General features: G+C 33.0%; 2 protein-coding genes across 3 annotated transcripts; one reads left to right on the forward strand and one right to left on the reverse strand.

Annotated features, from left to right (window-relative positions):
• The first annotated feature begins 300 nt into the window (after window positions 1-300).
• LOC148602919 (uncharacterized) lies at window positions 301-7,526 on the forward strand. Its single transcript, XM_088552661.1, has 6 exons — window positions 301-412; window positions 1,649-1,731; window positions 3,307-3,416; window positions 4,131-4,216; window positions 5,242-5,483; window positions 7,172-7,526. Exons 2-6 carry the CDS (start codon window positions 1,659-1,661, stop codon window positions 7,330-7,332), a joined length of 672 nt encoding a protein of 223 aa, XP_088408787.1. The 5' UTR covers window positions 301-412; window positions 1,649-1,658; the 3' UTR covers window positions 7,333-7,526.
• A 144-nt stretch (window positions 7,527-7,670) lies between these two features.
• LOC148602920 (arylsulfatase B-like) lies at window positions 7,671-22,144 on the reverse strand. Of its 2 annotated transcripts, none has more exons than XM_088552660.1 (14): window positions 22,000-22,144; window positions 21,374-21,485; window positions 20,785-20,836; window positions 19,762-19,865; window positions 17,359-17,465; window positions 16,978-17,036; window positions 15,585-15,686; window positions 14,118-14,181; window positions 13,284-13,381; window positions 12,660-12,796; window positions 12,050-12,111; window positions 11,509-11,641; window positions 10,467-10,597; window positions 7,671-7,978 (listed from the first exon to the last, which is right to left on the reverse strand). In XM_088552660.1, exons 1-14 carry the CDS (start codon window positions 22,109-22,111, stop codon window positions 7,944-7,946), a joined length of 1,308 nt encoding a protein of 435 aa, XP_088408786.1. In that variant the 5' UTR covers window positions 22,112-22,144; the 3' UTR covers window positions 7,671-7,943. The 2 variants fall into 2 exon arrangements, with proteins under 2 accessions (XP_088408786.1, XP_088408785.1); XM_088552659.1 differs by lacking the exon at window positions 7,671-7,978 and adding an exon at window positions 8,006-8,406.
• Window positions 22,145-23,242: the final 1,098 nt, after the last annotated feature.

A 23,242-nucleotide genomic window follows, 5' to 3' on the forward strand; every position in this document is an offset into this window, starting at 1 on the left:
TTGTTTCTAAACTCCAACCGTCTTTGAGTTACGCAAACTGAAAAGTCCGTTTAGGAGTAAGTAAAGATGTTTTCGTTCCTTCATGAAATTCACACACACGTACCTGCCCGGGACACAGCCCTACCCTAGATATTCCGAAATATCCCCTCCTGACCGAAATTTTAAGAATAAGATAGTTGTCTTGTGAAAAAGCCATTTGCTTTTAATTTTCGACTGACAACTCTTCTACAGTGTAATATATGAAAATAAATTTGACAACAAAACAATACACCCATAAATTAAGATAAAATCTAAATACATGCATATTAATAATACACCTGTGATTTTTATAATCTTATAGAATAAAATGCTCAATAACACTCAGTCTGTTGACTTGAATAAGGTGTCGAAAGGAACAAAATAACTTCTTACGGTAGGTAGAAACAAGTTACATAATAAGCTAAGGCACAGACCATTTTCTTCTCGGAAGGTGGGGTCGTGGGACTTTATGTTGAGTTTGAAATTTATTTATTCAGCAGCAGAGTGAGTTATTTTTCAAAAATTTGAATAACATTGTAAAGTAATGGGGGATATATTGAGTCAAAAATGTGTTTCTGTCTATTGCTGAATACATTTTTTGGGGGCTCAAATTTGGAATAATCTGATTTAAAAAAAATAATCCTAGGCCCCCTCTCAGAATAAAAAAGTCAACGCCTAATATCTTTAAGAGAATTGTTTTGCTAAGAAACTCGAAAATTGTTTCATTTAGATTTCAACATGATTGTTTGAGTTGTTTCTATTTTATTACTGTTTGCGTTTTGTTTTGTAAGTTTGCTTAATTTTCTTTTTCCCTCGCTGTGTTCATTACACTGATGTATCATATCATAAATGCAACCTTTCTAAAAGTTAAATGTTGGTCTTTGATTAAATGCATCAGTTAAAGAGAAAAAAATACACAATCATGTTTGATGTATGAAATTCGCTTTCTTGTTAAAATTGCAATTTAAAAAGTCATAACACACACAGGTTGATAAAACCCAAATTTGGTATGTACAAAATTTAAGTACTTTTATGTTTGACGTATGAGTATGGACAAAATTAGAAATACATAGCATAGATAGTTATAATGGATTCTTAGAAAGATATCGATGACAAGGAGAAATTCAAGTAGTTCTGTTTGAAAAAAATTACATTATTGACATTTTTGTCAATGTTATCTATAACAAGAACTTCTCCCCGTCAAAGACAAATGAAAGAAGTATAAAGCATAAATACCAAGGAGAAGTGTTAACTCATTTCTCCCTCTAGATTAGGCCTTGATGACCTGGTCGTTGGAAAGAGTTTTTGGTTACTCTTCGTACCTTCCCGGAAGTGTAAAAAACCGTCGCTTCCCAACGATTATGTAATTACATATGAGTGTAATTAAGAAATAAATCACGGAAACTCCATTTTATTATTTACCACGGGATGACCATTTCTGATAGAACTAGTTTCTTCATATTTTTTTTAATAGACGCAGCCTACGTGTTGCGTGAAATGTTGGTCATATGTTTATCACTTTTTTAACATCTCTGTGATCTAAGGAGCTCTGAAGCACATCATATTAAAAAGGGCCTAATATAAGAATTCGTCCTTCCGTCACTATTTTTTAAATTACTTTCAATTGCAGTGACCAGAAAATGTTCAAATTTACATTGATTGCCGTTTTTACCTTGGTGTCATCAGAAAATCTCGAGAAACGAGCCCACAAAGGTAGGTAAATCAAATGTTAAAGATATTTTCACTGTTTAAAAAAAAAAAAAAATAAGGAGATAGACCAAGCGTAAGGTACATAGCTCTTGATAGCGGTGATATGCTTATGTCATATTATTCAATTTGACCAAAGCCTATCAAGCTTTCATTTGAAACAAAATGAAATCAGTCCAAGTTACTCTGATGCTTACACGCGACTGATGTAAAATAGTGAATCCCAATGAATTATAAGAGTTGTGTCCCTTACCCTAGGTCTACCACATTAAAGAAACGACATTCGCTGTAAATTTGCATTATAGCTTCGTTAGTGTTGCATGGTTTCATGGTTTGGGCTTGATTGTCCGCATAAAGATTTCTAATTTGAAATTGCAAATTATCATTTTGAGCAATCGAGCATTTGTCGAGTTAGTCATCTTCTTGAAATCAACTGGTGAGAGTTCATGTCACATTCTAAATACATTATATGGTAGAGGACCTCTATAATGTTGTTAAAACTTGAGTCCAATCCTCTTATTTGTATTTTTGAGCAAAATAATGTGTTTAAACTAAAATATATTATATCATATTCTCGCATTGCGTATGAATCAAACTTACCGGGTATTCATATTCGATACGCAGAATAAAAAGGGAGATATTACAGCAAACATTTGCCGTTCCCTTTGCTCCTTCATACGGTGTGCTTTGGTGTCCGACCACTGTCCCAGGTAAGGGGAGGGTTGAGCGCTCACAAACATGTTTAACTCCGCCACATAACTCATTTTCCTGTTCCAAGCCAAGGAATCTGTATTCTATTGGTTGTTGTTGTTATTTATGTTCTTAGTTATTAGTTTTGCGTTTTTACTATATAGACTATGTCGATTTCCATCTATTCTGAATAGTTCCACTTTATTTGTGTTGGGGTTTTTCATAGCTTGCTTTATGATATGGGTTTTGCCCATCATTGAAGAGCGTATGGTGACCTGTAGAAGTCAAATTGTTCGTTGCCTGGATTTTGGCAAAGAACAGCCTGAAACCCCATTCATTAAACTCCTCTTGGAGTCCCCCTCTCTGGATGAACCCGGTACCTTGAGCTATTTCAGTTTCACACTGTCAAACGTTTTCGCTATTTCTAATTACAACGTATATCACAATTATTTCCCTTACACTCCTTGAGACGTTCACGTTTCCCATTTTAGCGTTCGTGCATCGTTTATCGTGAGTTTACACATCGTTTTGCGTTCGTGTAAAGGTACGATAAACGCACGATAGAAGTGTTATTTTAAACGCACGATAGAAACGTTCGTTTAAACGCACGATAGAAACGTTCGTTTATTTTTGTACTTTGATTATTTTCTTGATTTAACTTTTATTTATATCATTTCATTTCTTTATTTTCTATTTTTAGTCTTCATTATATGTCAATATTATTATTTTTCGTCGTTCGTCTATCGTGCGTTTAAACGCACAATAGAAGCGTTCGTTTAAAAGCACGATAGAAGCAATCGTTTATCGTGCGTTTGGTGAGCGTTTATCGTGCTTGCGGGAAACCTAAACGTTTCAAGGAGTGTATATACAAATGTATGTCTATTTTCGCAGTTTCCCACGTAGATACAGAGGTTAGCTTCCGTATGGCTCTATTAAATGAAAGTTATTTAAAGCTGATTTTACCTGGTCGTGATGCGGTGAAGAAGTCAATATGTGATAAGGTTAGTAGTTATCTCTTATTGATCATGCGCAGTAAGTACTTTCGCGAAATAAATACTAAAAGGGTTCGATCAAATGCATAGCTGAAGTTCTGAGCATGTCAAGACGAAAGTGTTTATTGTGTCGTCTGTATTTCTATATTAAACTCGTGTTAATTGTTGCAGCATAAAACAAACAATGTTCAAAATGCATTTTAATAGGCTATGTTAGTCTCGACACTGACTGTTGTTTCTCGAAAATGGTCCTCAAACTACCATTCAAATGCATGGAAATTTCTAATTTCTGAGCGTTGAGTTGACCATCAAAAGAAAAACATCATTCTGTGTAAATATACCTATATAATATGACAAATGTCTAATTTTAAATTATAAAAGTGTTCAGAGAAGCCAAAAATAGAAGATTTTGCGTTGCAATGCAGCGTTTTGAGATACCGGAAGTAATCAGTAAAATGCAGATCGGTCTTCAGATTTTAGTACGTTCTACATCAGAAATTGCGATAAAGGAAATGAAACTAGAACAAGACATACAAACCTTATGACAAATAGGGCACAGTTTATACAGAGTTTGGTTTAGAGAAGTTTCATTGTACAATACTAATCTCTAAAGAATACGTATACAAAATAGTAACACTGCCACTCCCTTGAAAAACAAAAATGTTATTCTTAAATCTTTTAAAATTGATTGATACAAAGTTTTTGCAATACTTGTACTTTTAGATAAAAGATATTGCAAGTAATTTTCCATCTGCAACCGAAAAACCGTTTGGCGTGGAAAGTTGTGAAGTAGAAATTCTAGAATACAGGTAAGATAGTTTTAATAAGAAAAAAAACCCTTAGATGTAGGAATGATAAACTTGTCATATTGAACATGTACGTACCGATATCAAGGTATGAGATAAATAATTAAAAAAAACCAAAAAAAAAAAAAAAAACCAAACAAACAAACAAACCAAAAGTAGCAGTATAAGAAATTAACCCAAAATATTTCATAAAAACAGTAAACAGAACCACATTTGAATAAATTTCATTCTTGCTTGTGCAGGGGAGTATTCAGGCAGGGGCGTGCGCCCCCTCCTAAAATTTGCAAAGCATGGGTTGTCAGGGATAGATTTAGGCGCTTTTAGGTTGAAACTTTAATTTCTCGCTAATATTAGCACAAAAGATATCTACAATGTATCCACTCTAGAAGAATATTTCAAACATTTGACCTCCGCTCGGCGAAAGTTTAACTTTGCGCCCCTTCCTAATCTAAAATCCTGGATCCGCCCCTGAATGCTGCAATTGTTCCTTACAGTTTCTTTATTCAACTATTTGTAACAAGTAGTTTCAAAAAGTTAATTTCGGTATTGAAGGATTCCCCATCATCTCCCTCTTTCCTTCAGTGTATTCCTACTCACATTCTCTCACCTTTCTCTCTTATACTCCCACTTCCATCCCCAGTATTTAAACTTCCTTCTAAAATGGTCCAGTTCTAGATTCATTTTCGTTTCCGGAATTTCCGATATAAGAACTTATTGAAATCTAAAGACCGATCTGCATTTTATTATTTATTTTTCCAGGAACTCGAAACGCTGCATAACAATGCAAAATCTGCCATTTCAGGCTTTTTAAAAACATTTTTATTATTTAGAAAAGATTTGTCATTTCTTATCGGTAATTTTGCAGGAAAAGATTGTTTGCTTTTACTACTGAAACCACGGAGTCACGGGACAAGACTAGTTATCACGTACTTCTCATTCCCACTTCTCATCCGACCTCCCTGTTGACCGGTCAAAGATAGTAGCTTTATACCTTTTCGTTTACAATTCACGAATGTTTTCTTTTGCAGTGCGTCAGAATTTAAAAACTTTGAAAAAGGTGATATAAAAGTCAAGGTCATGTTCCTTGGGAAATACAACTCAGAAGGTCTTCAATACGTCATGCATGGAATGAAACACATTGTGAAAGACTTGCCAGGCGGAAGATACTTGTATGAATTGAGCGGCATGCTTTTCACCGAGTTAGAAGCCTATAAAATATTTGTTTATGTAAATACTCACGAAGTCCCTAGGGATAGAAGAACAATGTCCGGTATGTTATTGTCTCGTATTTTTACAGAGAAAGCAAAGTAATGCAGTTCACTGAGTTATAAACATATAACATTTTTGTTTATATAAACACACACGAAGTCCCTCGAAACAGAACAACTGTTACGTCTGGTTTGTTATTGCCTCATGACAATACTTTTGACAATCCTATGGAGTTTTCATTTCACAAATCATACACTTATGCCAGTGCTTGCTGTAATTACGTAGACTTTTGCATCCCGCTATAGACTTCTCACAATTAGGCTTCTGGAAGCCCGCTATAGACTTCTCACTACTAGGCTTCTGGAACAGGGTTTTGCTGTTATGAGTTTTAAGTCATCGCTACAGAAGTTTTATGGTCGTCATCATGAACTCGTGGATCGTTACGGTGTGTCTATCTGCACCATGAGAACCGATGTGTTCAACATGTCATAGTTTTTTCCCTCTTTCGTCAACCCCGGGCTTGACTTTTCAAGAGAAATGGCATCGACGGATGTTTCTAGAAAAGCAGAGGACGCTTAACATATCGGTGCACCTGGTCCATGCTTCCAGTTTTTAGTTGAGTCCGAGTTGCTCATTTACTTTTGTAGCTTTATACGTATTATCTTGTTTATTTATGCTCTATGTTGTGTGTCTGTTTTCCATCAATTGGAACTCCTCAGCCTTTCTAGTCACACAAAAGAAAAACCTCGGAGGCACCAGGTGGAAGAATCTGTCCCGAATTTAACCGATCCGATTCTAAAATTATAGTTTTACTAGTTGAAATTTTTACCATTTTTTCCCCTAGCTCCTGGATTCACACCAAAATTCTTGACGGAGTTTTTGTTTTTTATTTCTAGTGATATATCTCGCCAAAGTTTTTTTTTATCGCTATCTAATGGATAGAACTAATCTGAGTCGTGTATGACTTCAATACCGGCGAATTTTTCAAGGAGAAATTCGCCTTTCTGCATCCGAGATTATTGTTAGTGTATCGGAAATGGCCGAGTTGTTTCGATTGCGTTTTCCATGTCTGGTTTTTGTCTCTGGATTTCATTCTTAGGGGACCGGCATTCTTATTCTCGGAAATCACTTTAGGGCCCCACCCTTTTTAGGTCTTTTGAGCATTTATGAATCCGCCACTGCAAAAGGTCTTTAATCGCATAACTCGTAAAATTATAACAAGTGTTGTACATAAATATCTATTTTTAATAGCTTTATGAACACGGAAGAATTTTGTATTTACTACTATATTTTGAAGAATAAATATATCACGTGACATAATTTCGTCGTTATAAATTACTTCAAATTTGTGGATTTTTAAAATTTTTAGGTAGGTGTTTTAAGAAATTTAGTAAGATTAACCTTCGAATTCATCAACAATCTGAACAGTTTGACATGATATACATCAATGGTACGAGGAATAAATATTAGAATAAAGATTGGTGTACGGTTTTTGGAGGCATGAAATCCCTGTCCCCTGAAAATTACAGAAAATATCATATATTGATATTAACATTTTATGATAAATTTTAAAAAGTTACAAAGAATATCAATTTTCAAGACGATATTTCTTAACTTTAGGTTTGTAATTTGAAGATAAATTAGGTATTTAAGGAGGATAGTTTAAATAGGATCCACTTTAAAACATGGTATTCATACTCTTTTGAATTTCCAACAGTGTGTTTAAAATCATCACTTTTTTAATTTTAGATATTGAAAGACAGATTGCAAGAATCCTTCTCGGTACTGATAATAACATGACAGGAAATGAGGAGAGGAATACACGACAACAGCTGTCAGAGATCTCTACGTTGGATGTGAACAGAAGGAATCAGAGAAGGAACAACTTCTACTTGAATCTAAAACGATAGACACGAATGTAAATAAATCAGCGTTACTATTTATCGATTATTTTTTATCTTTGGTAATGTTTCCAATGAATTAGGTTGATTTTTGAGCTGCTACGTTTAATTTATGAATTTTTTATTTCCATGTTATTTATAACAAGAAACTTTGTCAAATTAAATGAATTTATAATTAAATTAAAGCCCATTTGTGAAACGCACATGGAGTTGCTCCAGTTTTGTTGGTGGCCCCGCTAAAAATGTGACCCCACCTTCACAGTGTGTTTTTGTAGCTAGACTCCTACCAGCAAAATGACGAGTGCTGCTGGTCGGACAGGACATGCTTACAATTCCGGAACATCTGATGTCCTTCCAAATAGGTAATTCATTTTGCACATGTTTGTTAGTTTTTTTGTGATGCCTGTTTTCTTATCTTCATTTTCTGATTTTTTTTCCTGTTCGCTAAATGCTATAGATAGTTTCTATTTGAAAGTAAACATCTGAACTGTGCTATGATTGCCGCCTCAGTATTTTATGCCGATATTTACAAATTGACAATAGTGGTTGAGTGGTCTATCACCGTTGTAGATTCGACCAACTACAACTATAAGGATGGAAGTATTACCATGTTCAGTTTTCTACTTTCTCCACCACAAAACGTCCCGTTTTAGACCTATATTAAAATAGTATCGACACGTCATCAGAAAACATATTTTATCGTTCCAAATAACACCTAATATAACATTTGTTTTTTTTTAAAATAAATTTGGCAATCATGGTTCTTCAAAACACCCTGACGGTCAATACAAAAAAAAAAACTATAAGACTACAAACAGAAAAAAGAAGGGCTTCATAGCTTACACAGACGTGAACACCACAATGTGATGCGTAATCAAAATTTAAAATGTTAAACATTCGAGCTCCACATTTAACACCATCCTGGTGTCCAATACCCGTTGTAATTTTCTGGATTAGCAGCAGGGTCAGCTTTTTCAGATAATGGTGGAACAATATATTTCTTATAATTGTCTAGTCTTGCTTTCATTGTCTTGACTACTTCCGGTTTCTTCAAATGCAGGTTGTTGTGTTCATATGGATCATCTGCAGGAACAAATAATTCAAAAACGATCTGAGTGAAGAAAATTTCGTCACAAAACAAACTTCATACGATTTGGGCTCCCCTTTAAGTAAACCTTCCTACTTCCAGTAATACCCCCTTCAAGTACACGAATCTTTCTTATGAATCCTCACGAATTATTAATTCTTAATCATTTGCAAGCAATCGTACTTTTTTTAAATCGGAAACAATGCGTAGATATTCGTATGCATTCGCATTGATTCGAAAAAGGAGATAAGTGAACAATATTTACACGAATGTCCACGAATCTTTTTTGAACATTTTAAATTGTAAAGAGCTCGCAAATCACTCTTTACACGTTCAACGTGTCATAGTTTTCGTTTCTTCTTTCGTCTACCCTGGACTTGACTTTTTCTTATCAACTCGGCGGATGTTTCTAGAAAAGTTTGTTTTGTTTGTTTGTTGGGGTTTAACGTCCGAGCAGCAATATTTCAGCTATATTCAGACGATGAACATGAAATGGATGATAAAATGAATATGAAATGAAAAAAAAGGATGGGACACAAGGATAATAGGGTCGACAAATTTTGATTGCTACTGGAAAAAGGGGGATGGGTAAGGTCGGGCAATTTAATCTCCTGTGGCGGAGCGCAAAGGTTCCTACTCCTATCGAATACCACAGTAGGGTTCTTTAACGTGCGAGGAACGTGGCATCTTTCCCAACACGGTGCACCACTATGGTTTGCGGTCAGGTTTTCCGTATTATAGCCTGACAACCCCAGCATGTAACACGCCAGGGTTACCCCATTCAACCACCTGGGGCATACATCCCAGTTGCTCTGTGGGCAGAGCGCCTAGCCCCCGGCTAGGTTTCTGAGCACTATTTAGTCGCCTTTTACGACAAGCTTAGCGCTGCTGCAGGCCTATTCTTTCAACACCCGGACCTGCACGGGGCTTCTAGAAAAGCAGAGGACGCTTACCTTACCGGTGCACCTAGTCCATGCTCCTTGTTTTTAGTGGAGTCTGAGTTGCTCATTTACTTATTTACTTTTGTTACTTTGTATGTGTTGTTTTGGTTATTTTGTGTTCTTTGCTGTGTATGTCTGTTTTCCCTATTTGGTCTTTTGTCCCAAGATTACATTCTTTTGATTTCCGCTAGAATCTTGGTTCCCTTGATTACTCTTTACCATTCGTACGGCATCGTTTACTGATCACAAGAACTGTTTGGATTGCTATTTAATATGATGAATTTACGAATTCATTTACGAATAATTGCGATTTTTCGATGGATTTACGGATAAACACGAATTCAACCAAGCGCTTTGCGAATGTCTACGAATGATTTGTCTAAGACGATGAGGGTTAGATTGTATTCTGAGAGGGAAGAAGTTGAAAGAATTTTCGGTATAATATATATAATAACTTATTTCTCTCACAAAACACGTCAAATACTCAATTGAAGAATGCGCGAGGCTGTATGGCTTGAATTTATATGACGTAATGCGACCCTATTGAATAATCATCACCGTTCGTAAACCACTCGTAACTAAACCGCAAGCATTCGTAAATTGATCGTAAACCATTCGTTAATTATCCGTAATAGCTTGGACTGTTTTGTTTATTGCTTTGTTTTAAACATATTTTATTCATAATTATTCATAATCATGAATAGGATTGGATAGCAGGCTAGGCCTACGTATAGATCGTAACAATTCGCATAACACTCGAAATTATTCAAAACAATACCGTATGCGTCCATAAACTGATCGTATTTAATTGCAATGAACCGTGAACTGTTATCGTAAACGTATCACAATCATTCTGTATATTAGTAAATGGTAATGTGATCATTCATACTCGTAACCAATCGTTAAGCACCTGCACATCAGTCATAAAAGGGGCTTCATTTGCGAAGATTCTTGTAAATTTCGGAGAATTGCAAGGATTCGTTAGAAAGATTTGTGTATGTGAAAGGGGTATAAGTGTCACATCAACCATAAGAGACACTATTTGGATATTACATTAACTAAAATTAAACCATTTAAATGAAGGAAAATACTTAATTTAACAAACCAGTTCTTACCTTTTAGGTTGTATAATTGATAATAACCCACTTCCGGCTCGGTTACTCTGGCCCCTTTATCCTTTGTAGGAACAGGGTACCAGCCATTATAATCGCCAGCAAAGCCTTCAATCAATTTGTAATCTCCCTTCCTAAAAAATTAATCATCCATAATACCTTTCCTTTCCTCGTTTGTCTACCCCGGACTTGACTTTTTATGAGCAACTCGGCGGGTGTTTCTAGAAAAGCAGAGTCCGCTTACCCTACCGGTGCACCTGGTCCATACTCCCAGTTTTTAGTAGAGTCCGAGTTGCTCATTTACTTTTGTTACTTTGTATGTATGATTTTATTTACTTTATGTTCTTTGTTGTGTATGTCTGTTTTCCATGTCTGGTCTTTGTCCATGGATTACATTCTTTTGATTACCGCTATAACCTTGGTTCCCTTGATTTCTCTTTTATATAGGCACGTTTTAATTTGAGAAGTTATTTTCTAAACAGAGTTCTTGAACTGCTGACTTGGCAGTGGTGCTTTTTGAGTTCGGATCCTAGGGAGTTAGCATAAAACGATACTATTATGAACAAAATATACCTACAATAAATTTAAACAGACAGGTGTCGATTTCACAAAAAGTCGTAAGTGTAAAATTGATCGTAAGTAATGACGTCACAACCTAAAATAGCATTGGCTACAAGATACATATATGTACCACTTCTATTTCGATTGTATTTCTATTCTTTAAATTTATGAATTAAAAAGCTAGGACTTACAGCGGGTTAAACAGTTAACTTCAGGGGACGGAATCGGACTTCCCTTTATAGAATGCTTATTATTTAATAAACTGCTTTAAGTAGATAACTGGACACTGGTGTAGGAGATATAATTTTATGACATATTTTCAAATACCCATGGCAGTATAAAAGTTTAAATCTTCTTGTTCAGTAAACTTTTTACGGCATTCACCCGGTAATGGTCATTCATGAATGGAAGAACAACTCTATTATCTGCAGTTACTAATTTACTCACTGCAATATATTCGTGTTACCATAAAGGTACTTTTTACCTTAAAGCGGCATGTCCGACTATCGGAACGGTGGAATCGTCCAAGTTATAAACAAACTCATCTCTAGGACTTGGGGTAGTCTGATCGCCGTCACGGAGACTCGGCCACGCATTCAAACCATCGATGTCATGATCTGGATATAACATAGATATAACGAATGGTAAAATAAATTCTGTTGAAAAATATATCAGTCCAACAATCTAGCTTAAGTAGGCAGACCTAGGGTAAGGGACACAATCTTAAAAATCATTGGAATGTTTGTATTTACCATTTTACATCAATCTCATGTAAGCATCAAAGTAACTTGGACTGATTTCATTCTGTTTCAAAGGAAAGTTTGAAAGGCTTTGTTAAAATTGAACATGATACAAGCATATCACTGATTAAAAAAGTTGTTAAAGCCTCACAAGTAACTTACATATTATTTGAATAGTTAATAATAGTTTTACATTGGTGTATCGTAAAATGGAAGCGATATTAATGTAGGCAAATATTTTACATGCATATACAACTTTAGATGTTTTATGTATGTACAATATACCTGTATCTTCACCGCCAGCAGCAGCAATTATAGTTGGCATCCAGTCAACAGCGTGTATGATGCTGTAATGTTGAACAAAAGCAAGGGAATTATTTTAAATTGACAAAGCACAAATGATTTCATATGCTGAATTAAGAATTCTTGTTCAAAATTAACAACAAATTAAAAAAAACACAAATAGACTATTATAGCAAAGCAAAAAAAAAACAAAACAAAAACAAAAACAAAAACAAAAACATAAAGAAGAAAAAACAGAAAGCAAATATACAATAATAAAAATGAAACAAACCAAATCGTTTTGACCTTTGAAAATACAAGGTGCAGTCTAGATGCTTTTACATTAAATTTATTGGAAAGAGTTTGGTAAAAACTTAAATTAAAAAGGGATTAAAGGACATCATTAATTTGAGCTTAAAATGAAACCGTTCTCCGAATTCGCAAACCTTTTTTTTTATTTTCATTATTAAAAAGGAATATATAAATATATAATTAAATCAGTATGAATTTAGAAATTCGAGTGTAATTTGTCAATCAATATTTTACAAAGAGGAAAGTGGGAATCGAAGTGAAGTAGTTTGCAATCACTTAAAACTGCTATGAACTTATTTACCCATCATAAACAGATCTGGGTTTCTTCAAACCAGCCCCATACACAAAAGCTGCAGCACGTGTACCTCCTTCATAAACGGTAGCCTTTCCTCCCCGGAGAGGGTAGTTATTACCAAAATATGTTGTCCAGCCGCCATTCTGAATGAACGGAAATAACACTTAAATCGTAAAACAAAATTGACCTCTAAGAAGTGTCACTATTGTCCGTTTTGATATCCGTTTTGCAAAGAGTGTACACGAAATGTACAATTATCATCTTAGATTATAGAAGAAGTTAAATGATTTTAGATGAAGGTTCCAGTAAGCAGAAACAATCTTTATTGCCCGATATTTATTTTATTTCATCAGAGATTTTAAGTAAAATTTTAGATCTGTGGAAGAAATTCAATGAAGTTTTTTTAAACACATGAATCGCGAAAACAAAGAACACTGGACTACTTAAAAATTATTCCGACCAATGCCGGATATGAAATAAATAGCTGACATTAAGCTCAGCAAGAACTCCCTAAGGTCGAGTAGTGATGATTCATTTGAAAACAATTTTCGAAATCAATAACAGTTAAGGTTATTACACAAAGTGTTCTAGATTTTTCTTTATTAAATTGTTTAATTTTTAAGAACCTACATCAGCTGTGAATATAATAAGTGTATTCTCAAACATGCCGTTCCGCTTCAGTGATTCTGTCACATTTCCGATTGCTTCGTCCATGGCTGTAACCATTCCTAAAGAAAATGTTAAGAAAAATAACTAAACAGGGTAAAAGTCAAAATGCAAAAAACCTCAAATGACCCAAACAAACACAGAATACAACATATTATCATATGACAATCTTAATAGATTAAAATCATTGCACGTTGACAGAGTACTGTTATAGTGCTCTTTTCGTCGATGAGTACATATATCGTTGGAACAAAGTCGTCTCCAGAATAAGTGTAACATGCTATTCAGTAGGTATGCATTAATCTGTCTCTTTTTTTACGTTGCTAATTCATATTAGTTAGCTAAAAAAGGCAACTTGCAATTTTTAAAAGACCAATTGTTATTATGTTAAGTATACGTATCAAATAATGAAAGTAAACTATTCCTAAAAAAATAAAACATCTTAAGCGTTTTTGTTCATGTCATAATAGGTAAAAAGACTTAAATATCTGACTGACAAAAATAAATTGCACTAAACTGCATGACGAGCAGATTTTTTAATGGTAAGTAAATTTGTGGTATTTCACAAGTCGATTTGCGTATCCGACAAGTGCAGTTGTTTACATGAGAAATCACTAAATGTATCTTGAAAGATACACTAGTCCAATTGGCAGAAAAACAAGTACACTTATCATTTAGTTAATTAAGACTATTCCTTAGTGACATATAAGTACAGTCTTATGTCACCACAACAGTGTCATTTGAGAGCTTATTATAGTTTGCATTGTTATGGACGGTGAAATATTGCTGAAAACAAACCTGAATATTTTCTCCTTCCTTCATTTTTTATGTTCTTGTACATATTTTCATACGATTTAGGAACCTTAAACAAAACAATGGGTTATCTGTTAAATTCTTTTCAGCCTGATTGTTTTTGAATCGATTACACGTATCTCCTACGAAAACGTTTATTCTATTACTTATCTGACATGCACAGTTCTGAACTCCAAATTTTAAGCAAATTTGTACAGTGCATCAAAATGTAATTTATTTTAAATCTATGTAGAACATTCTTTTACATTCAAAAACTGAAAACATAAAAAAATTTATTTTGATTTCAATTAATGATTGAAAGAGTAATCAAGGGAAACAAGGTTATAGCGGTAATCAAAAGAATGTAATCCAGGGACAAAGACCAGACATGGAAAACAGACATACACAACAAAGAGCAAAAATTCAAGTATACAAAATCTGATTTGGTTAAAGTGCGATATATAATCTAAGGAATGGTTGAAACTTTATAATCTTATTAGTACCCTCTCATAAATAGTTTATATACAAGGTTATTGCTGATATGCTCGGTTGCCATGGTGACCAATATACTTATTAACCGTTTTCTGCGCAAAAATCAAAAAAAAAAAAAATAGGCATATTCCCCTATAGATAACACGCATGCGCACTATTTCTATTCAGTAGATGCTCTTACTTTTAAAATACATATATACGTTCATTGAGTGTGCCCCTCCAATATATTACTTGTCCAAATTAAAAAATGTCCAATATTTTATCCCGATTTCTCAGAAAAAAAATTAATATTCATCATTCTGTACTGGTATTCATGGGTATTACCAACAAATTTCAATCAGGTAAATGAAAAATATGTTTTGGCAATTCATATCCATAAAAAAAGAATTTCATTGACTTTATCATTTTTAAACATAAATTTTCACCGTGTATAGTTTATATATTATACCTGTAATAAACATTGAAAACAGTTCACAACGGAAAAAAATGCAAAAATGTATCACAAAAACAGATAAATTTAGTCTTATTCATTATATCAGATAGTATTCTGTTTAAATTATACAGATCAGTAATTGTAAAGTAGCTGGCTTTTCTTGAAATCATATGTTAAAAATAGCTGATAAAGATTTTTTAATACTCTAAAGCATAAGGTGGTAGACCTAGGGTAAGGGACATAACCCATGAAATCAGTGATATGTTTGCATCATGCTCAATTTCCCAAAGCCGCTCAAGCTTTCGTTTGAAGAAGAATAAAATGAATCCAAGTTAATTAGATGCTTACATAAGATTGATGTAAAATGCCGAATACAAACATTCCGACGATTTTTAAGAGTTGTATCCCCTAGGCCAACCTCCATAAATTAATATATCCATATTTTCTAAAGATTTCTAATTCATTTCTTTGCCTACCATTTATATCACATGATTATCATTTAGGTTTAGAGCCTATTATATTTTGTGTACATATTAACATATTTATACCTCTATTGGTTCATGGACCGACTGAAACGGTAGATATAGAAACATTGGTTTACTGGTATCGTGCTTGGATATAATCTGGTCGGCTCGCCGGGCATAGGCGTACTGAAAAGAAATTTCACAATTAGCGCATATTTGTTGTATTACATGAATATTATTTGTAAAGGTTTATTAATTAGTACACATGCTCCAAGTAAGAAAACACACGAGAAACAAGTTTCAAGTTGTACTTGCAAGCAAGTCACATACAAGTCCCCTCACCTTCCCCAATTTCACAGAAAAAAAATTAAATTCAGTATACAATTTTAAGCATGCCAAGTTTTATAAAATTTGGATGAAATTTCTACTGTTTTTCAGTGGGGTACCTTATTTTAGATGGCGGCCATTTACAATAATCCAAAAGATGACATTTATTCACACTTGGATGGTTTTATATATCTTTTAGTTCTGATGAAGATATCTAAAGTCATTTTTCCTACATAAAGGAAAAACATCTGAAACATCATAAAAATCAACAAAAACTTTCATTTTGTTCGTTACCATAGCAACACATAAAATTTCAATTCACTTTTTTAGTATAATGTTATAGAGATCATTAAACTCTACCACCACACCAATTTTCAGGTTGATGGCTACTTAGATTTACGAGATATAACGATGTCCTATATTATAACATATACCCCTTTTCGACCGAAGCACCCCTTCTTTTATTTGTTTTGTGAAGTGTACATCTATGGGTTAATATTCCCAATTGAATTAACCATGAATTTTAAGCCTAAATATCAAGTTTTATAAAATTCTGATGACATTTACACAAATTTCCAAGGGGTACCTTATTTTGAATGGCGACCATTTTAAAATGATGGCCATCTAAAATAATCCAAAATATGCATTCAATCACATTTATACAGCTATTAAGTTTGGTGAAGATATCTCTCATTTTTCCTACATAAAGAAAAAAACATCTGAAAAAAGTTCACGCACCCCGAATATTACATTTATGAACAAATTATAAGTAAATGTCTGTTTTAAAACACAGTTAAATAAATATATGAAACATAGGAAAAAATCTCAAGAAAAAGGGTAATGGCTGACATATTGCCAACTTAACCACGGGTCGTTAAATTGTGAATGAACATTGTTTAAAAATATTCAAGGCACTTACTGTGAGGTCATGATTTACCAAATTTACTAATTGTCAAATACTTAAAATCATTATTTGCAGAGAGTACTAACGGTCGAATACTTGAAATCATGATTTATCAATTGTACTTACGGTCGAATACTCGAAATCATGATTTATCAATTGTACTTACGGTCGAATACTCGAAATCATGGTTTATCAATTGTACTTACGGTCGAATACTCGAAATCATGGTTTATCAATTGTACTTACGGTCGAATACTCATTTGGTTTGATTGGGTCTTTATTGTCACGGAAATCAGATCCTCCTTCTAAAGGATTAATAGAATCACTTTCAGAAATGAATGATTTATTTTCTCTTGCAAAATATCAATATCAATTTACGAGAATTTCAAAAGAAAAAAAGTGTCGACTTCCCGAACAGATAGAAGTAGAAAGAAAAATATAGGTAAGACGGTATAAAGAATGTTCAAAAATGATTCTTTTAATTGTGGGTACTTATTTTCGTGATTTCATAATTTGTTTGTGTTCGTTAATGTTATATTTGTGGATTAAATTATTCTAAATGTTAAAATTTCTATGGAAATTTGTGCTTTCGTCAAATTACAAAAACCACGAAAATGGATCACTCACTAACAGTATAGTTATAGTAGTCCTCCTGACCATTGTAATATCCATAAAATGTATCAAACCCTCGGTACGTTGGTGTACATTCCCACTTACACATTCCAAGGTGCCATCTGAAACAATTAACGAAAGCAATTCAATTCTACAGTATACAGGGAGCTATTTCAACAATACAGTGGAATTTTTATGAAACAAATCCCTTTTGTACAAAAGATTACGTTCAGTTTAAACTGGTGTACGGATTACAAAATGTCAAACTGCATTCAACTTATATGTAGGGACTTCAAAAAGTATCAAGTGTAGACAAATTTCCAGTTTATTCAGGGTTTGGTTTACACAGGTTTCATTTTATATGATTGTTATGCTTCGTAGTATATATGGTATGTAGAACGTAAGATACAGTCAGCTATAAAACAGTATAAACTAAGAAAAAAAAAGCGGTAATTGTGATCTCGTAAAACTATCAAATAAGATATAAACGAAAAAAAAGAAAGAAAACAAAACAAATTAACAATAGATAAGAAATGTAACTCAATATATAATACAAGATGCTTAATAGTTAAACATTTTATTCTTAATACTTAAAGACCTTGTGTCTTTTGCGTGTTAGTTTTTCTTCCTGTTTTTTAATCACTACGTTTTGTGTACTGAAGTCATTTGCATAATATTGTTTTATATAGTAATAGGTGCCACACATGAGAAGCATATGGACCGAATGTGAATATGGTTATCTTTAATAAAATCAACTTTACAGGTAATTATAGCATAATAATTTAATTTCAGAAGTAACACGTCTTCTAATTAGGTAAAAAAAAATGTTATCCACCATCTCGTACACCAAATTTTGTTATGTGACTTTGACGTCATCAACGTTTTTGTAATAATTTACTCGTGGAATTTTGATGTTAAAATTAGATTGTAAGGAATGACTGATCTATTTGAAATAAACTCAATGCCCAAAACAGCAAACTTAAGAAAACACTGCTACGTTGGCATTAAGTGTTCACAATGTGACTAAGGTAATTTACTCATCGAGCGTAAAATATAACTTTTCTTAAGAAGGTAGACCTAGGGTAAAGGACACAACTCTTGAAATCGTGATGTGTTTGTATCATATTAAATTCACCAAGGCTTATCAAGCTTTCATTTGAAACAGAATGAAATCAATCCAAGTTACTTTGATGTTTACATGAGATAGATGGAAAATGCTGAATATAAACGTTCCAATGATTTTTTAAGAGTTGTGTCCTTTACCGTAGGTCTACATCCTTAAATGTACTCTTGATAAAAGTACATTTTTTATTTATCAAGGATTGTCAATGTTTAGCTGTGACAATCGAACGTTAACCATGTGATCTAGATATCTAGTTTATCCTGTGCATATGGTAATCATGTGAGAGTCACATGAGTTGAATATCTAGCTTATTACACAATTTACATATGACAATTATATGCGATTATACGAAATGTATGAATATTTTATCGTGTGATTAACATATGAAGCTAGCTATGTACATGTACCATGTGAAGCACATTTAGATGTTTATGCATGATTTATTTTGTCTGATTGGACTATATTGTATTGAAAAGTAGCTTCACATACAATTCATACAAAAACAGACAATACGAATTCATGTACATCGTATATTAAAAAGAAATGATTTGAGCCGACAACTTTCAGAATCAGTTATTGACAATGTTTTCAAAACGTGAACGTGTCAACAAAAGTATGGCGCAGAACATATTGACAAAAAATTCGAGAATTTCTCGCCAAAATTTGCACATAATTTTACAATTTATTCCATAAAAATTATTAGTGATAAACAGCATCGTTACAGGAAAAGATAGCAGGAAATATTTTAGGGATCTATTGTACGATGGAACCAGTCTAAACCTTATCCATGTTGGACTTTCATTAAATGCAGGTGTACGGTTTTCTATTAAAAAGTATTAAACTACAGAAAATGTCTGATTTACACAGGTGTTCGGAGTACGGGATTTGGACAGGTTTAGACAGGTTTCACTGTATTGGCTACGTTGATGATGAATCATCGTCTGCATGACTCTCAAGCTCCAAGCTCTATGCCGCGACAGACGTCCGTTCCGTCTCTTACTAACCGCTGCATACAGGCCTTTCGAATTCCTTGGACACTTTCCAAAAAAAAAAAAACAAAACAAAAAACAAAAAAAAAAAAACAAAACAAAAAAAAAAAAAAAAACAACGTCGCATGACAATCGGATAACGTCACGCGAAATAATTTATAATTTACTTTTTCCGACTTTGCAAAATTTTTGCATCTTTCTAGAGGGTTGGCTGCAGCGCCTTGAGTAAATTGCGGACGTCAGACGCTGGTTCGGAGCTTGCGTGACTCTTAGACAGAATTATACTCAAAACACGTAGCATTTTACTTTCCAATCATATGCGTCGAATATCCAAGTTGTTTCAGCTTCTGAGGTAAAAATGTTCTATTCAAGGGTGCACATGATGGTGCCGCGGGTAAAATAACAAAATTCTGAAATAGATATTGACATTTAACGATTAGTTCATGCAAAAGAATGTCTTTCGTTATTACCAGAGATTGAAATCTTTGAAACTGCAGAAACGAACTGAGCTTGCATTTTGTTGACAAAAGTATCCAAAATTTACACATAAAACAAATCTTAATGCAATTGTAAGATACACTTATGTCTTGTTATCGACAATCTTGTCAAACGTTTAAGACAACGAACAGCCTTTCATGGTCTGTCCTCGAAACAGAGCAAAACAGAAAATCAATATCTAAAAATATAATAAATTGAGAGATTGCATCATTACAATATTTACAAGACAGAAAAAAAGTCCTAGCCAAAAATATAAATGTGGTTACCATAATATCTGAAAGAGTAATCAAGGGAACCAATGTTATAGCGGTAATCAAAAGAATGTAATCCAGGGACAAAGACCAGACATGGAAAACAGACATACACAACAAAGAACATAAAGTAACTAAATTCATACACACAAAGTAAAAAAAGTAAATGAGCAACTGAAAAAATGTTAGAAATCATTACGATTGGTTTTATAATTACACAAATTTTCGGCATTAGGACATCTTTGTTATAGCTGTTTTAAAGCAACTTCGAAATCATTCCTATACACACCAACAAAGCGTCGTAAGATGCTCCTTAAATTAATGCTTAAGTATGTCTTGTCTGCCAAAGGACTGATTTGAAAACACGGTTCATTGTACATATGTAGATTATCCAAAAGTAACCAGTTGTACATTGTATCTTGTATCACGAACATAATAAATATAGTTGAAGACAAAAATGTTGATAAAGTTTTTGTTTTAATAATAGGCAAAATATTACAAAATATTATTAAAAGATTTGCGACATGAATAAACATGTCAAATGAATGAACATTTGAACGATAATCTACATAATTCTTACCTGTAAACCTGAGCGGAACGGATAGTATCCTGATAAAAATGCATTTCTTGACCTGTAATTTGTGATATATAATATAAATTTTTAGTACGAATACTATATGATATATAAATGAATAACATTACAACAATTTTCCTAAATATGGAAAATTAAAAACAAAATAACAAAGAAAAGAAGAAGATACAGCCAATAATAATTTTTATTTTTTTCCAAAATATCTAAAACATAGTTTGAAGAATTTGGCTTAACGAAATTAACACTTCAAGTATGTAAAATAGCTTGTGTAAGATGTACCATAGTGTTAACAAAATTACTAACCATCTGCAAACAATAATAATAATAATAATAATAATAATAATGATAATAATAAAAAAGCACATTGAATTAATTGAAGTTCACTAAGGTTATTTCATTACAGTGTATTACGATCTCCAGTAATTGGAATAAACCAATTGATATAAAATATGAATATCCAATGCCAGTAATGAAAAGGCGAAAAAATAAAAAGAAAAAGAAGCATACAAATAATAAAACAAAACAAAACAAAACAATATTAACAAATAAAACAATGCTAAAATACTCTTTTACTTACGGAGAACATACTGGCTGTACATACGACTGGTTGAGTATCATACCATTCTTAGCTAGATAGTCGATGTTAGGGGATATGATATTAGGGTTGTGAAATCCAACATCATTCCAACCTGTGGATAGAAATTAACAATTATCGGAGACATCATTTTGCTTATTATTATGCTGTACAGATTTATTATTTCAATAATGAAATTTCACGCAGGTGGACGGAAATAAATTTGAAATAGATTCGTACATAATGGACAACAACTATTTTTATGCATGTAACAATGAGTAATCAAGGGAACCGAAATTTTAGTGGAATTAAAAAAAAATGTAATCCAGGAGCAAACACTAGACTTGGAAAAGAGACATACATGTACCATGTTGACAATAGGTAAACACAAACCATTGCCCTTTTTCGGACCACCTAATCAACGAAATTGTAACCCCTGCAAACAAAATATGGTCTTAAGTACACTTTATTGAAGAAGAGGCCAATTTTACGGATATAAACTCAAGTGTTCTCCTTAAGAAACACTTCCACCCATTAGTCGAATGTTTTTATGTATCATACGATTTTTGGTGCAGAGATGGAGACCGTTCTAAGAAATATGCGTATAAAACAAAAACATAACGACTTGCCTAGATCATCCGCCACGATGAATAGAATATTTGGTCTTTGATTTCCACTCGCCACAAAAACTGCAAACGTCAATAGAAACAAAACGGTATCAAATAACACTTGTGTTTTCATGTTATGTCACTATACCCTGATTTGACAAACTTGGTATTGTTATCCTTATTACCAGGGATTGATTAGAGTATAACACAAATTATGTTTAGATAAATTTTGATAATAAAAGGTTAATTTGTAGGACACCAATACAGGGTATGTGGATAAAACAAAATCAAAATTTGATGCTAGATGAAGAAAATATAGATACTTATATTGAGAGAAATTAATAAAAAGAATCTGAATACATAAATAACAGATAAATGAATAAAAGAAAAAACAAAGAAAATGTGGTAAACAAATACAAAATACAGAAATAAAAGTAATACTCCTGCCTTAAACATTTATTTCGAAGAAGATATATCTGTGAGCAAGCTTTTTTGAACTTCAATCATGTTAAAGCCATAAGTTGGATAAACTAGTTTAAGAAGAATTTATCTGCAATTGGATTATCTCCATTCGCATGTATGCATTTGAGAACAATTATCTCCTCTTGTATAAACAACATACAAAGTCCAATTCTCTTACATAACTTCCTCAATATACATTGAACGGTTGAATAGGTCGCGTACACTACATACATATGGCGATAGATAAACGAATAATTTAGAAAAAAGACATGCTTTTCACGAACACTCGCAAAAGTAAAGTTTTAAAAGAGAACGTGCAAAACATAAAATTGCTATTAAAAATTCATTTTTTAAATTCATATTATGTCTATGTTTGACAGTAAACGATTTGATCTAAACGAGTGAAGTTACATGACCTTCTCATTCTTTTAAAGTCACTAACAATGGAATATTTATACAGATCAAATTCAGTTTAGAAATTTTCTCTTCAAACATTAATGTTTTGCATTGGCTCTGGATAATATACACCATACACAATACTTTAAACCAACATTATTTGGCGACACAAAATTAATTAACCACGAGATTGAATGAAATTTTAAGTACTATTCCACATAAAATTCAGACTCTACCAGTGGTACAGTAATTCGTGGTGTAAAAAAACCCGCCAAACGAACGCTCTTTCAGTCTACATATGCTATACTTCCACAGAACGACAACAATTTCTGCATTTAGATCTGCAATTTTTGAATTTATACATTCATCTTCAACTTAAATCAACCGACGAAATTAAATCAAGAAC

The sequence above is a fragment of the Perna viridis genome, chromosome 11, assembly GCF_037379345.1.
Source record: "Perna viridis isolate PV_CMFRI_1.1 ecotype Kerala chromosome 11, ASM3737934v1, whole genome shotgun sequence".
Taxonomy (NCBI): domain Eukaryota; kingdom Metazoa; phylum Mollusca; class Bivalvia; order Mytilida; family Mytilidae; genus Perna; species Perna viridis.

Bases quoted from the DNA above. Each gene is read 5' to 3' on its own strand.
- LOC148602919 (XM_088552661.1), top strand. From the start codon at position 1,659: ATGTTCAAATTTACATTGATTGCCGTTTTTACCTTGGTGTCATCAGAA. The intron at 1,732-3,306 runs GTAGGTAAATCA...CTATTTTCGCAG, and splicing joins CGAGAAACGAGCCCACAAAG to TTTCCCACGTAGATACAGAG. The intron at 5,484-7,171 runs GTATGTTATTGT...TTTTAATTTTAG, and splicing joins GGATAGAAGAACAATGTCCG to ATATTGAAAGACAGATTGCA.
- LOC148602920 (XM_088552659.1), bottom strand. From the start codon at position 22,111: ATGAAAACACAAGTGTTATTTGATACCGTTTTGTTTCTATTGACGTTT. The intron at 21,486-21,999 runs GCAAGTCGTTAT...TTCTATCCACAG, and splicing joins CATCGTGGCGGATGATCTAG to GTTGGAATGATGTTGGATTT. The intron at 14,182-15,584 runs GTATAAATATGT...GTTTTGTTTAAG, and splicing joins CGGTCCATGAACCAATAGAG to GTTCCTAAATCGTATGAAAA.